At 48.5% G+C, this 15,036-nt stretch overlaps 1 protein-coding gene across 3 annotated transcripts in view; it reads left to right on the forward strand.

Moving 5' to 3' along the window:
• The window catches only part of LOC109856639 (protein dachsous), a 329,511-nt gene that overhangs the window by 300,376 nt on the left and 14,099 nt on the right, over positions 1-15,036 (forward strand). For all 3 annotated transcript variants that reach the window (XM_020432144.1, XM_020432145.1, XM_020432146.1), the window contains exons 7-14: positions 4,278-4,556; positions 5,954-6,177; positions 6,529-7,195; positions 7,297-7,650; positions 10,061-10,387; positions 10,502-10,949; positions 13,640-14,588; positions 14,751-15,036. In XM_020432144.1, coding sequence (XP_020287733.1) covers positions 4,278-4,556; positions 5,954-6,177; positions 6,529-7,195; positions 7,297-7,650; positions 10,061-10,387; positions 10,502-10,949; positions 13,640-14,588; positions 14,751-15,036 — 3,534 coding nt within the window. The remainder of the gene's footprint in view (positions 1-4,277; positions 4,557-5,953; positions 6,178-6,528; positions 7,196-7,296; positions 7,651-10,060; positions 10,388-10,501; positions 10,950-13,639; positions 14,589-14,750) is intronic.

Raw genomic sequence — 15,036 nt, forward strand, 5'->3', positions numbered from 1 at the left:
AAAATATTGGCGAATCGTTTCCACCAGTTCGCCGAGTTTTGACGTTTTCGAGTTGCTTGCGAAAGCGCGATTCGAGATTTCGTCGAGCAAACCCGGTGAGAATTGCCATTATATTCTTCGATCCGACCGGTGCGCGTCCGTTACCCTCTCTCAACCAAAGTTAAATTCACACCGAAGTCGCGCGGCTACTTGACAACCGTGAATAAGAGATGGCACGAAGAGAGAGGATGGAACATCCTGATTCGGTGGATGGACTCTTGGGGTACTTTGCGGGCACCACGATGACAGTGATCGATCCGCGGCGATTAACATTTTGGTTATACGTTTGTAACCTCGCTTTCTCTTGTCGCGATGCTTTGCTTTGCGGTATTGTCATAATACAATGGTGCGTGCGCAGCCGCAGGAATGCATCGCCGCGGAAGCAATTTCTATTCCCATTTTCCTTTTTAACGTTGCTTCGCTTGAAACGTCTCGTTATTTAGTGTTGCAATCTCGGTGCGGCACTTCATTTCTTTATTAATTCTATTCCTGTTTGAGAAAGATTTATAATCTGTTTTAAATTTTTAAAAATATGCTTTTGATAGATTGTTTTTTTTTTTTTTTTTTTAGTTTCTCGAGTTTGAAATCGTCAATTGTGAGATGATTCTGCTTTGTAATTCGTTCATTCGTTCGCTTCTTTCAAAGCGATGAAGAAACGAACGAGATGTAAGATTAATAAAAATTAGATTTAGGCGCGAGAGACGTTGAGGGACGTGTATGAAAAGGATATACAGTTCATTTTCTAAATGGCCCGGAGCTGTAACGGAGAGAGCGCGTGTAATTTACGCGTTTGTGCCGTTGCGTCAATCCAACGGCCTTTTATGCCGTGCCATTGTCGAGCGATTTCGTAAAAAAGACGCTCGGATTGATGTCGCCACACCTGATCAGACATGTAAAAAAAAAAACGATCACATGTACATACTCTCTTTACATATGGTAAAACTAGAAAAGAAAAAATTGATCTTTACAAATACATCTGTTAATTAAAAAAAAAAAAAAAATATTTCAACAGCGATTTGCCAAAGTACAAAAAAAAAAGTAACAAGAACTACACAAAGATCGTTTCTCTCCGGGGGGGGATCTCCGTGAAGCTGATTTTTAGGAGCGCGGCGACGGCGGCGGCGGCGGCGCGCTCTTCTCGTCTGGGTATTAAAATATAATCTGGTAAGAGTGGCGCTTTCGTTTGGCCGGCGTGTAACGAATCATCGGGAACGGGGCCCGGGGCTCGTCACACGCCGCGAAAACGCACACGTCCGCGGTACATTGCATGCGCCTCGGCGTATGCAATGTGCCGCGCGGTTTGATTGGCATGCGACACGGGAGTATTTGTGTACACGCTCTCTCCGGGTTCGAGACCGGGCCCGGGGTCTCTGTCTCTATCTTACTCGCTTCGTTTCGTATCCGTGGGGGCTGCCTGTTTGCCGACGCGAGGTGGGACTTCTCGAGTCATCCCGAGAAGTCTGCGCGCGAAGAGACCAGGCAGAAAAAAGAAACGAGGGATATAACGACGACGAGAGAGTGAGAGAGAGAGAGAGAGACGGGTGGGGATGATCGCGCTGCCGGAAGTATCAGCTGTCTTGTCGTACGAGTACTTCTATATTAATCCCCGCTGCATACACAGTGTGTGCGACTGCACATTGTTCGGTCAACGGTCCGACTCCGGCTGTGAGTGAGTTGAAATTTCGCTGGGCCATTGTCCTTCGATCGCGTCTCTAACCGCGATCTCTCATTGAGAAAAAAACCCTCGAGATCCGGCAGACGTCGAAACTCTTTACGCCCGTTAGGCACCGGCGACCGTAATACCCGCTTAATGGCACCCTTTTCTCCATTCATCCAATTAAGGGGGAGTCTTATTCTCGCGCGAGAGCGATCGACCGGTCGTGATTTATGAAAAGCGCGAGCGTGATTTGATTGTCAGACTCGAGACCTCGATCGGATCCTAATATACATGTATCGGGGAGAGGGTGGAAGTGCGCGATTAACGGTTGTTATAAGTTCGACGAGGATGTTTCGAGTACGCTGACGTTCGTCGAGAATGTCGAAGTCACATACCGACACTTCTCTCGAGCCGCGCAGCGTCTTCGCGCGCGTGGAATCCGCGTGTACACATCCTCGTACACTTCGCAATCCGTTACGACAAGCGCGCGCGCGCGCAATGCGGCCTATTATTGATCCTCAGGAATTTCCGTGACCTGTCACCCGTTCTCGATGCTTATCTCGTTCGGATCGAATGCCCGTTGGCGCGGCGGCCACGTGCCATCCGCGCCACGTGGTTTGCGTGCCGAGTGTTCATAAATACGTTCATTTTTAGACGAAGGTTTCTGCTCACACAGAACACACGACTACTCCTCAAGGATGAGGATGCGCGTCGTCCACTTGCGAGTAACTCGCTTTGATTATTTCTTTTAAACGTTTCGAAACACGTCTCGAACGTCGTATCCGGCGCGTAGTTCATTACGATGGATGACGATTACGATCAATTTATATTATAATTAAGCCGCGCAACGTAAAAATATCGATCAAATCTCTCTTGTATTATACTTAGCAGTATTTATATGTGATTTTTTTTTTCTTGTTCGAGGCAAAACGTGTTTCAAACGCGCGTTTCCCACAACTTTCCTATGCGCCGATAATTTGGCGCGCGGCGTTGCAACGATGATCAAATTAAAGATAAGGTTGCATGGCTAGTTTGCAACATTCGCGCGCGCGCGGTTGCAAAGCCGCCGAGCAGGTTTCACGCAGGGCTGAACTCTCGTCTGGTATTCCAGCGTCTTCGTCGTCATCGTCGTCATCGTCATCGTCGTCGTCGTCTCTCGTTCGGATCTCTCCTTCGTTCGTCGAACCGCTGTTTGATTTTCGAGAAACTAACGCGCCCGAGTTCCAAGTTATCGCCGCGCGCACGTTCTCGCAAGCTGCCGTCGTCCAGCTTTTCTCTCCCCGGTATGTCCCGATCCGCGGCGGAAGGATTTCCAAATATTGATAGAGGCACGCGAAGACAAAAACGTTCGTTTCTTACACCACGGCACGACGAGAACGAACCGCGCGCGGTCCCACGGCTAACACGAGAAACGCATTAGCGCACGCTTACGTCCTAACGATATACTTCTTATTGTTCCGCGATGGTATCCGCCCGATGTGGTGAGCGCGCGGCGCGTTTGCATGTTCCTCGTCGATCGTTTGTCTTGTCGACGACGGAGTACGACGACGACCGTCCCCGACTCTGCCGCTGGTGCCGGCGAACACGTCGGGGACGGTCGTCAGACGGGGTCTCGTGAGAGACGCTTGGGACGCTTCAAGAATTCGTAGCGGCACGTCAGAACTCGCGGCCCGGGGCATGTCGCGCGGGACATCGATACGGACTCCGTCCGTATTTCTCCGTCGTCGAACGAATTATTATCCCGATCTATTTTCTATAATCCCCTAGGACTAGTTCTGGCTATCGCGATTAGTCGGTTAATTATCTATTAATGTGCCCGGACTGTGGGGTTCAAAGAAAAAAAAACCAACGATTTTTCGGGGTCGGTTTAAAGTATATTTTTTTTCTCTGTTTCACATCGCGTCGAGCTGTCATCGAGCTGTTACCTTCCTTTCTTCTCGCTGTCTCGCTCGCGCCATTCTCTCCTTATTCTTCGTCGTGTCTTTCCTTCACCTTTTCTCGATCATGACTACTCCCTGCAATACGTAATTACGGTAGAGCGCTTGTTACACGCGTGGCTACGCACGCCCGTGGCACGATTATTATTAGGTATACGCGCAAGGAGGTAAGAGAGAGAGAGAGAAAGAGAGAAAGAGAGAGCGCAGACGAAAAACGAAAGTTTCCCAGTGCCGAGGCGCGATCGCGGAATACGAGTAACGATTATCCAATTAAGCGTTCTCGACGAGAGCAATTGATAAGGTCGGTCTCTAACCGCGTTCGACGCATCACGCGATACGTCGATTAGTCGTTCGTATTCGATTTTATGCGAACTCGAACGAGCTTCGGTACGGCAGCAGCGTCCGACCGCAGAGAATCCTTTAAATATCCTTCCAACGTAAAAAAACTCGGATTGACGCTTTTTGTCCATAAATATATTTTTCATCGTCCGTCAATAACGCGCCGGTCAAGCGCTACCGGGAACTGATGATAATTAGATTCTTAATAATTGCCAATAGATCGTTATAATAATTTGCCATCAATGGCGTTCTTGTGAAGGACAATAAACGTTCAACGTTTCTTCTCTTTGTTTGATAACTCGCAGGCGAGATCACAACGCGCGAGCCGCTCGATCGCGAAACGAAGAGCGTACACGAGCTGGTTCTGGAGGCGCGGGATCGGGGAACACCGTCCAGGGCGACTCGGGTACCCATGAAGGTCACGGTACTGGACGTAAACGACAACTCGCCCGAGATCGTCGATCCTCAGAGGGATGTCGTCAGCATTCGGGAGGAGCAACCGTCGGGAACGGAAGTCGCCAAGGTGCGAGCTCTGGACATCGATCTCGGTGAAAACGCTTCGGTGACTTACAGCATCTTGAAAGGTAAGAATCCATCGTTTGACTCCAATGTTGACGTTAATCAATAATTTATTTAGTTTCATATTAATCCTGCAATCCTGACATCTACGTCCAACGCGATTTTTTATCAGGTTAAAATGTTGCAAAAGATCTGTAAAAATTCAATGGGATTTTGTTCAACAAGTTTTAACTTAAAGAAATAACATTAGTTTTGATATTGTTTCTATTTGTTTTCGTTTTTTTAAAACATATACAATATCAAAGGATATCTCACTTTCAAAACTTGCTTGGATCACGAGTTCAGAAGTTTACAGGAGATTAAATATAGTAATAATAATAATAATATCTTTATCGAGCGTAACAACATAAAGTAAAAATAAAAACTGACTAGAAAGGAAATCGATTATCGAGAAAAAAAAACAAAGAAAAATCGAATCGCCAATTAAAACGAGCGAACGTTTTATAGCAAAAAAAATAAAAAAAAAAAAAAAACACTTGCAGCTTCAAAAAATTTATTTTCTTCGGCAAATAAATTCTCAATTAGTTTCGCGTGTCTATAATTGAAATGCGAAAGTGCCAGCAAACTTTTACCATGTGCAACCAATCGATTGAGTTATCGCTTATCGCTATTATCTTTATTGGCGAGAAACTCGCGCTTGTGTGTGTGTGTGTGTGTGTGTACCAAGCGCGTGATCAATAATTACTTTGTTACGTTGGTTATTGAAACTTGGAAATGACAGAGAAAAACTGCGAGAAACAGCACTTACCCGCGTGTCTCGACGGAGAGACTGGGTCTCTCCCGGATCTCTTGATCTTTTATCTCGGTCTTTCTGTCTCGCAATAGAACGTTCGAACTTTTTGAGATTTTAATAACTCAGCAGCAATTACAGAAACAATTATGCACGGTCTTAAAAGCGGTCTAAGGACGTTTTTGTCGGGCGTGTAATCTGCTAGAATACCATCGTCTATATATATATGTACGGCGAACATTAAAACTCCGCAACGCTCGATCCCATCCTCGTGGCAGTTATGATCAGAATCGAATTGTCTCGATCGTATAGATCGCCGTACGGCAAAAACCTCTTGATCGTGAGATTAAATCTTAACATCGTTCTCGCTCGTAGTACTGTTATATTGTCGAGGAGCGCGTCCGCTGATGTACTTACCTCTCTCCTCGTTCACGTACGTCAAGTCGCATCTCATTCCGCGGCTCTCTATCTATCGCGCCTCTATTTCGCGTACACGATTCTTCTCGCGGCTCTCAAAAATGTGTGCACAAATTTTTCCGTCCACCCCGCGCGTGTTTCTCTCTCGCGCGTCGATAAGATTCGCAATTTCGTCCGTCCGTCCGTCCGTCCGTCTCGCATCTCCCTTCGAGAAGATTTCCCATTGAGATGTGGTTTTTTGTTTATTCACTTTAGATCGAGATTCGGACGGCTACAACGTCTTCACCATCGACCCGATCACAGGCATGATCAGGACCAAGGCCGTGCTCGATCACGAGGAGCGCAACGTCTACCGGGTGTCCGTAAAGGCGACCGACGCCGGACATCCGCCGCGGCACAGCGTCCGCGCGTTGCGAGTCGAGGTGCTGGCGCTCGCGGACAACCGGCCGACCTTCACAAGCAGCAGTCTTACCTTTAACGTGAGTACCATTGACCCCGCCACCCGGTAGGATTCATTTGCTCGCCGATTCGTTTGCGCAGCCTCGCTGAACGCTATCAGTCCGCGAGTCCGTCATTCTGCCCCCCCTTCTGCAATTATTCATTAGAACGCGTACGAGCCCTGACGTGCTTTCACCGTTCTTATACATACACGTTGCTTGGCTATTAAAGGTTTTACAGAAATTTTCTATAGAAATTACTGACGATCGGATAATGATTTTAACGCGGAATTTTTATGGTAAAATGTTGTTTTTACACCAAGAGGAACACAGAAAGAAAGGTAGCCAGTGTGACGAAGAGATACCTAAAACAATGTACGCTTGCGTTTGCAGGTGCGCGAGGACGCGAGTATCGGTCACGCGGTGGGGTCAGTGTCGGGGGCGAGTCCAGCGGGTCGCGTGGCCTTCACCTTGGACTCGCTTACGCCGATCAGCAAGTTTCCCGCTTTCGACGTCGATCGCAGCTCGGGTCAGCTGGTGGTCGCCAATTCTCTCGATCGCGAGAGCGTGAGCGAATATCATCTGGAGATTCGCGCGTTGGACACAACTTCGATCGGAAATCCCCAGAGCATCGCCGTCTCCGTGAAGATCGTCATCGAGGACGCAAATGACAACGCGCCTAAATGGCCGCAGGATCCTATAACCGTGCGCGTGTTCGAGAAGGCAGCGATCGGTTCGACAATTTACAATCTGACCGCGAGCGATCTGGACAGCGGATTGAACGGCGAGCTCAGATACGGTCTTGTGGCTGAGTTTCCGCCGAAAGATTGCTTTGCCGTGGACTCTCTGACCGGCGCTTTGACGCTCGCCAAGCAACTGGACCGAGAGGAACGCGGGGAGTACACTTTGATCCTAAAGGCGTCGGATCGGGCGTCGCCGGGAGAGCAACTAGCTTCCACGGTCACCGCGAGAATTATCGTTCTCGATCAGAACGACAACGATCCCGTCTTCGTCTCGCCGGAATCAACGGAAATATCGGTCGCGTCGAATCTTCAAACCGGTAAGTCACGCCTCGCCAAACTAAGAAGCGTGTTACAAATACATAACGGGATAATTAATTGCAATCCTGCATTTTTCTTTTTTTTTTTTTAACGTCAACAGGTGCCAGCCTCGTGAGAGTCGTTGCCGTGGACAAGGACTCGGGCGATAACGGCCGGGTGTCCTACGTGATAACCTCGGGCAACGAGGAGGCGCGGTTTTCCGTGGGCTACGACTCCGGCATCGTGACTCTCATGAAACCCGTCACAAAGCTCACAGATCTCGAGATTACGGCCAACGATCACGGATCGCCGCCCCGCAAAGCCGTGCTGAAACTTAGCCTGACACCGGCGACGGCACAGATGAGCGGACCTCCTCGCTTACTAAAACCGAATCCCGTTGTCATGATTTCCGAGAATCTTAACGTCGGAGCTTCCGTGCTGGACGTCGCGGGACCGGCAGCGAAACAAAAAGAAGGTAAATAATAAGAAGTGGCAACACGTTCCTTTCTTTGTCTCGCTTATTTGTTTATTTCACGGAGAATATCCACGATATAAAGTTATTGTCAATTTAACGACGTTCTCGTTCGAACCGGATCGAGCGGTTTTTCCGATTTACGATCTCGAGCGAAGCGACGTAAACGCGTGTTCGCGCGTATAAATGCCGTATCGGGGCAAAGAGAGCAACGCGGTCGCGAAACTTATCGCTCGCCGGGAGTAACAAGGAGGACCAAAACAGGAGGGGTTCCCTTTTAGATGCCTCGTCCTTATTGTTTCGGTGGTGCGCGCATAAAGGTCCTCCTCGGCGGTGCGGAAGGGGACTGTCAATTTAGAGACGTGTATGGAGCGCGGGTTGAAATTACAATCCGTTATCTCTCGTTCCTCTTCGAACGTCTCTCGTTCTCTTCTCGCAATCTCGCTTTTCTCTCTCTCGTTCTCCGGATGGAAGATGCTGCCCCGCGCACGCCACCTACACACACCGCATTCAAATCGCGCGAGAGGGCGAAACGTGTAATTGCGGCCGGATACGTACTCGGCGCGGCTAATAGGAAAGCCCTGCCACGAAAATACCTCGAATAATTGTCTTGAATCCGGCCAGTATCGAGCATTACAGTAAATTCAGTGAAATGACTCCGCGTGACTCCGAGAGTCTCTCTCTCTCTCTCGTTCTCGGAATTGTTGAACGACGACACGCGTTCCGATCGCGTGTAAGTTTCTCTACGCGCGGAATATCCCGCTGCGGCGACGGAAACGCTTCTCGCGTCCGTCGTCTGCTCTCTCTCTCTCTCTGTCTTTCTCGCGCGTTTTTGTGTTGAGAGTCTTGAAAAAGCGAGAGAGAGAGAGAGAGTCAAAGACTCTTCCATCGGGAGGAGAAAATTCCGACGTCGCGGATTCGTTCGTTCTCTCCCCCACGCTGCGAACACCGACGGCGAGCGTCCTTGGGAGTCTCCGTCCCTCGGGAAAAAGCGGTAAACGAGCTTTCGAGCGAGCTCATTCGTGTTATTTACGGCGCAGATCGCGTCATCTTCCGCGGGCAAATGCGAGGCTCTTCGCGACGCCGCTAATTATCGTCGCGGGAGTTTTGCGAAAGAGAGAGAGAAAGAACGCTTGAACGAGCTCGTAGCATACATTAGCAATCCTGTCCGCGTAAAGGGAAGAATCCGGCGGTTAAGAGAACGAGTCGACGTGTCTCCCGACAGGTAGAAGACGAGTCGATAAATATCGTGATATTCGCGCGCGCGCGCTGCTTGAAACCCGCGCTCGTTCCGGAAATACTCGATCTTTCTTTTTCTCGTAATCGTACTTCATATTCCTCTTAATGCCTCTGATTTTTCAGCCACATCGAGAAATCAGGCAATGAGCGAGAAGTCAATTATCGCCTTTTGCGTGAAAATCTGATAAATCAAGTTCTCGAACGTGTTAACGCGCGTGTATCTATCTTTCGTATATGTCGCGCGCGATGACGGTCACACACGGGCGCGCATCATTTCTCTTTTGATCGCGCTAGATCTGCGCGTGTTGTTTTACTTATTCGCGAGAGCCGATCCGATCTCAGGCCGGTTTTGAGAAACTGACGAACGGTTAAACGGCGTGCGGAAGAGTCTTCTGTGATTCCCGCGTGCGGCAAACTAGCCGCCGATGCCGACAACACGGGTACATCTCTCCGGTTTCTGCGCGTGCTTATCTATCGCGACGCGCTCGTGTACCGGACGAGCGCATTAGCGCGCCTCGCGGGTGCGCCAAAGGCTCTCTTCTCTCTCTCTCTGTTTCTCTCTTTCTCTCGTCGTGGTATCCCGAAGGACACGAGTCGCTCGGTAGCGTATGTAGCGCGGATGCTGCGAGCTATGGGAGCGGGTTGCGGAACGGGGGCGGTTAGGAGGGAAGGGGATTAGAGAGGACGAGGCGAAACAATGGCCGCGTATATCATCGTGCCGTCGGCCTGCCGCGGTACGCATAGGCAAATCACCGGCTTCCACCAACACCGACGCCGTCATACACGCGCGGGTTCCGCGCGCACACGCACGTATTGTGCGTATGTGTGTATGCGCGCACGATGTCGCCGCTCTCTCTCGGTGAAAACACGACGAAATGTGGTCTCGGCTCGACGCACGCACACGCGCGCGCACGTCGCTTTGTTCTAAACCCGCTAAAAATCCAAACAGCACGGGGGCTAAGCGCTGGAATTCGAGAATCGAATGCATTGAAGTCTCCGCCGCCGCGACCGCGACGATGCCCGGCGTTGAAGTCTCCGGATAGCAGCGTGCGTATCACGTTGCGTTTAGAACGCAAAATATACATTTAAAATAATACGAAATGTTTTTTTTACAGAAAAAAATTGACAATTACAACGCGTGACGTTATTTTATTATTATTTTGCTTTGCACCAGGCAACGTCACCTTCAGCATCCCGAACGACACGGCTTCGAACAAGTTCGCCATTTCGTCCGACGGTCAAGTCACTCTTCGAAGTCCGTTGGATCGCGAGAAGGTCTCCCGTTACTCCGTTTCCATCTTGGCGAGATCCAACAAGCGATTGGACATCACCAATCTGGATGTGATCGTGTTGGACGAGAACGACAACAGTCCGGAATTTCGTCCGGGTTCTTGCTACACTCTCGCCGTGCCGGAAAATCAAAAGATTTCTGCGATTCACACCGTAGCCGCGACCGATACCGACGAAGGAAAGAACGGCGAGATCGTCTACAGCATCGCAAGTGAGTTATTTTCCCCGTTCGGAATTAATAGAAAAAACAAAAAAATTCCCGAACTTAAATTAACAATATCGGTGTTTAATCTTCGAATTTTTTTTCCCCTCTCATCGTTTTCAGGTGGCAATATCGGCTCCAAGTTCAATCTGAATCCCACTTCCGGTGTGTTATCGATGTCGAATCTGGATCGCGAGACCGTGCCCAAGTACGTTCTGACGATCTCGGCTATGGACAGGGGAAAGCCGAGTCGGGAATCGCACTGCAATCTCACCGTGATCGTTCTGGACATCAACGACAACGCGCCGACGTTCGCGCAGAATCAGTACACGGAGTTTCCCTCGCGTAACGGAGGTTTTCAGTACGGGTCGTCGAACTACCCGGCGAATTATCACTCCGCCAAGTACGCGACGACCATTTTGGAGGACGTTCCGCCGGACTCGAGCGTGATGTCCGTAAAGGCGGCGGATCCGGATCAGGGTGCAAACGGGAAGATAACGTACGCCATCGCCGAGGAGACAAGCTGGCTCTTCAGGGTCGACAACCTGACCGGCGTCGTAACTACCGCCGGGTGAGTGCGCACGTCCCGTCGTTTGCTTTTTTACGTACGCCTCAACTTCTTCTTTTACCTCCACCTTCTGTCATTCCTTGTCGTTTTCTCTTCTTCCTTCCTGACCTCTTCTGTGTTCTTCTCTTTCTCTCTCTCCCGAAGATTCCGTTTCTCAGACGTTCTCTCTCTCTCTCTCTCTATCTATCTATGTTTCTCTCTCTTTCTCTTGGCGAGTCTTGCCTCGCGATCTCGACTATCAACCGGCTAATTTCATCCTGGCGTTAATTACCGCGACCTTTATTGCACGTCCGATTAGGATCACCCAGAGGGATATTACGCCGGTGTGTAACGTCGTAAAGCGGGACGGATAGCGTAGGTGGGGAGAAAGGGGAAAAGAAAGAGATATACGGAGCGCAGAGAGAGCCGGATCGTAGCGAAAAAAAAAAAAAAAAAACCCACTCGCGAGAAACGGTGGGGAAGAAAGAAGCAACGCATCTCGGTCTAGGAACGTCGTAAAATTATAAAGTCAGTCGATGCGCTTCACGAACGACGCACTATGGCCGATTAAACGATTCCGTATGCATAACTCGTCAACGCACACACAACCCGACCCTTCCTTTCTTTTTTCCTCGCGTTCTCTCTTCCACGCATTCGTTCCTTCGGTTTGTTTGTGTGTGTATGTGTGTGTGTGTGTGTGTCTCTTATGATTACGCGCGCAATAAACCGATATCTCGGGATGTGTCGTTAAAGGCGCGGACTTTCCGTGGCTTCCGTCCATCCCTTCGAACAGGCAAGGTCGTGCTTCGTTAATTAATGGACGATTTCGCTGCGGGCCGCCGCGAACCTTGATCCCGACGGAGCGTGCACAGCCGCCGATCGTTAACCGCTCGATACGGTCCTCCACACGGACCGTGTGTGTACGAGCAAAGGAAAACTTCAAACGCTAATTGCGCGCGCCAACTTCGCAGAATCGATTTCAGTACCGAGCTTTTTATATACAAAACGTTGCAACTTTTACGAGCGGATATTTATACGCGATAGTTCCGCGATGTGTGTGTATGTGTGTGTGTGTGTGATTAAAATCGCCTCCTCGTATTGTCGTCTTCTCTTTGTCGAGAGAGAGAAAGAGAACGAGGAGAGACACACGATCGATAATTTCGATGAATTGCTTCCGATAATTTTAATCACTGTAATATATAATTTTCGTTGTTTTTTTTTTTCATTTTACGCTTCAACGCAAAATATCGCGTAACCGACACACCAACATTCATCGTTTTGATGACTTACATTTCGCGTTTTACCTCGCACTTTTAGTCTCCGCGATTAGTCTCCGCTGTCGATCTCCGTTAAACGATATTATTCAACGATCTTGTTTATTCCGCATTTTGTCGCTTCTCTGAATCTTGTTCGTCGATCGAGAGAATCGTTCGGAAATGATATACGGGGAAAAGTGTTGGTAATCGCGAGAAGAAGCGTGAGGAGGATCGCATATTTTTTCGCGCCGCCGTGTCATTTTAGCGAGACGCCATGTGGCATTTCAAATGCATTATTTCAGCCGGCAAAATGACTGATATGCAAAACCAGATCCCGGGCTTGGGTGACCGTTCTCTCCCGTGCGTGTCGTTCTCTCTTTCATCGTCTCTTCTCGACGGTGAATCCGGCCGTCTCGTTTTCGTCTCCCCATCTTTTTTTTTTTTCTCTCTCTCTCTCTCTCTTTTTCTCTCTTTCTTCACCTCTTTTCGTTTTTTGGCATCTTCCTTCTTCAATCGGTTGTCGCGGAGCTCGGCTTTCGTGTCGCCTTGTTGCTGTTGTTCTTGCTGCTTGACGGTCGTCTCTGTTACCTTTGGAAGCAGCCGACAAACGGGGTAGGAGGTGTACAGAACATTTTTTTCCTTCTTCGCTCTCTCCGTAACTACCTGGCAGAGATACAACGCGCGGATCAAACGAGGACCAATTCTTGTTAGTTAACGACTCGATAAATAGTACGAACTGGTAGCAACGACACCGAGAGAATTTCTGGGATGACCCGTACTGTTTTACGTATATTTTTTTTTTTTTTTTTTTTTTTTATTAAGAGCTTTTTTTCTTCAAAGAATTGTTCCCCGCAATCTATTATTCTGTTTAGATAACAGAGGTTTATAAAATGATTTAAAAAAAAAAAAAAATCAATACGGGCAATATACTAGATCTTATTGTATTATTTGGTTTATTTTTATAAATTAATATATATAAGAGAGATTTATAAACTCTCTGAACCGTAGTTGGTAAACGAAAAATACACTCGGTGCATTCGAGTTCGCTTCGTGCAATCGTAAATAAGCGTATCGAACTCGTGCACTAACGACGATCATTATTCCACGCTTATTAAGAGTTATTGCGAACATTACGTTGTATCGCGGGCAGCAAACTGCCCGCGATGGGAACTCCGTCTCGCTCGACTTGTTTGCGTAACTTTACGGTAACATTGTTTTGAGGTACGATTTTTTGTGAAATATCTAAATTAGAATTCTCTGTAATAACTCTTCAACAACGTTGCCAAACGGTATTGCTTGAATTGCCAATCGGGATAATAATCTCTCCTGTATATATAAAGAAATATATACCTTCGTTTTTGTTATTTTCTTTTAATGTTTCTCGATTGTCTTCGGTAATCGACAACGAGTCACCGTCTCATAACGACTAATTTCCGTTTCTTTTTGTCGTCGTTACAGTTCACTGGACCGCGAACGTCAGAACAGCTATACCTTTCTGATAGTCGCCACGGACAGTGGCAAGTACGACGCGAAGAGCACGTCAATATCCGTCGAGATCACCATCAGAGATGTCAACGACAACGCGCCGGTTTTTCACCAATATCCCTTTCGGACGCACGTGTCGATTGGCACGCAACCAGGCCAGAATATCCTTCGGGTGTCGGCGACGGACGCCGACGAGGGTGCCAACGGCGAGATCGTGTATTCGTTTCTGCACGAACAGGAGAAACCCAAGTTTCGGATACACCCGAGCACCGGGGAAGTGACGGCGGCGCTATCGCTCTCGCAGGACAACGGCAAGACGTATCATCTGCAGGTGTTAGCCACAGACAAGGGAAATCCGCCCAAGAGCGCCGAAGGTTTGATCGAGCTTCAGGTCGGCGATCACGCGGATCTAACGCCCGCGCTGAAGTTTCAGAACGACACGTACAACGTCGTCGTTCAGGAGAACTCGGTGTCTGGCACGGAGATCGTTCAAATCACAGCGGTGCGCACCGACGGCAGAAGACAGCACGTTTCTTATTCAATCGCGTCGGGAAACGACTTCGACACATTCGCGATCGACGAAAATAGCGGCCTGCTGCGTGTCAACAATCCCATAAGACTGGACGCTGAGCTCTGGAACGACTTGACGGTTAGGCCTAGTGACGAGGTGCCGGACGAGGAGGGTCGTACCAATTCGTGGGGTAGATCTCTGGAGGGTCAACAGCCGAAGGAAGAGCCCAGAGAAAGCTCGAGACACATCCTCAATATAGTGGCGAGAACAGCGGGACCGGATGTTTTGGAAGCGTATGTCAAAGTAATCGTCAAGGTATTCGACGTCAACGATAATCCGCCGATCTTCACGCAAATACAGTATTCGGCTACTGTGCTCGAGGGAAACGCCAAGGGAGATTTCGTCGTGAAGGTAAGAAAACACGTTTAACATCTTCGTAAATACTGTGCAAATAATATTAATATTTTTACATTCATAAAATACGCATATAAAAAATAAGAATTGAAAGTGTAATTATACATATGTATATCGTCGTATTACAATAACAAAATACTATATAACTGTCTGCCGTAGCTTTCAGCAAGTGATGCTGATCAAGGACTGAACAGCAGAATTCTATACCATATTGTGGATGGAAATCCGGACAACGCTTTTACAATAAGCCCGCCGTACAGTGGTGTCGTTCGAACAAATATAGTTCTTGATCGCGAAATACGTGAAAAGTATAGGCTGACCATCATTGCAACCGATCAGGGAAATCCGCAATTAACCGGCACAGCGGCTTTGAGCGTGAGGGTGATCGATGTCAACGACAATCAACCTACCTTTCCTGAACACAGCATTATTTCAATTTCAGAAG

This window comes from Pseudomyrmex gracilis, unplaced genomic scaffold, assembly GCF_002006095.1.
Source record: "Pseudomyrmex gracilis isolate BER0280 unplaced genomic scaffold, ASM200609v1 scaffold_128, whole genome shotgun sequence".
In the NCBI taxonomy this organism is placed as follows: domain Eukaryota; kingdom Metazoa; phylum Arthropoda; class Insecta; order Hymenoptera; family Formicidae; genus Pseudomyrmex; species Pseudomyrmex gracilis.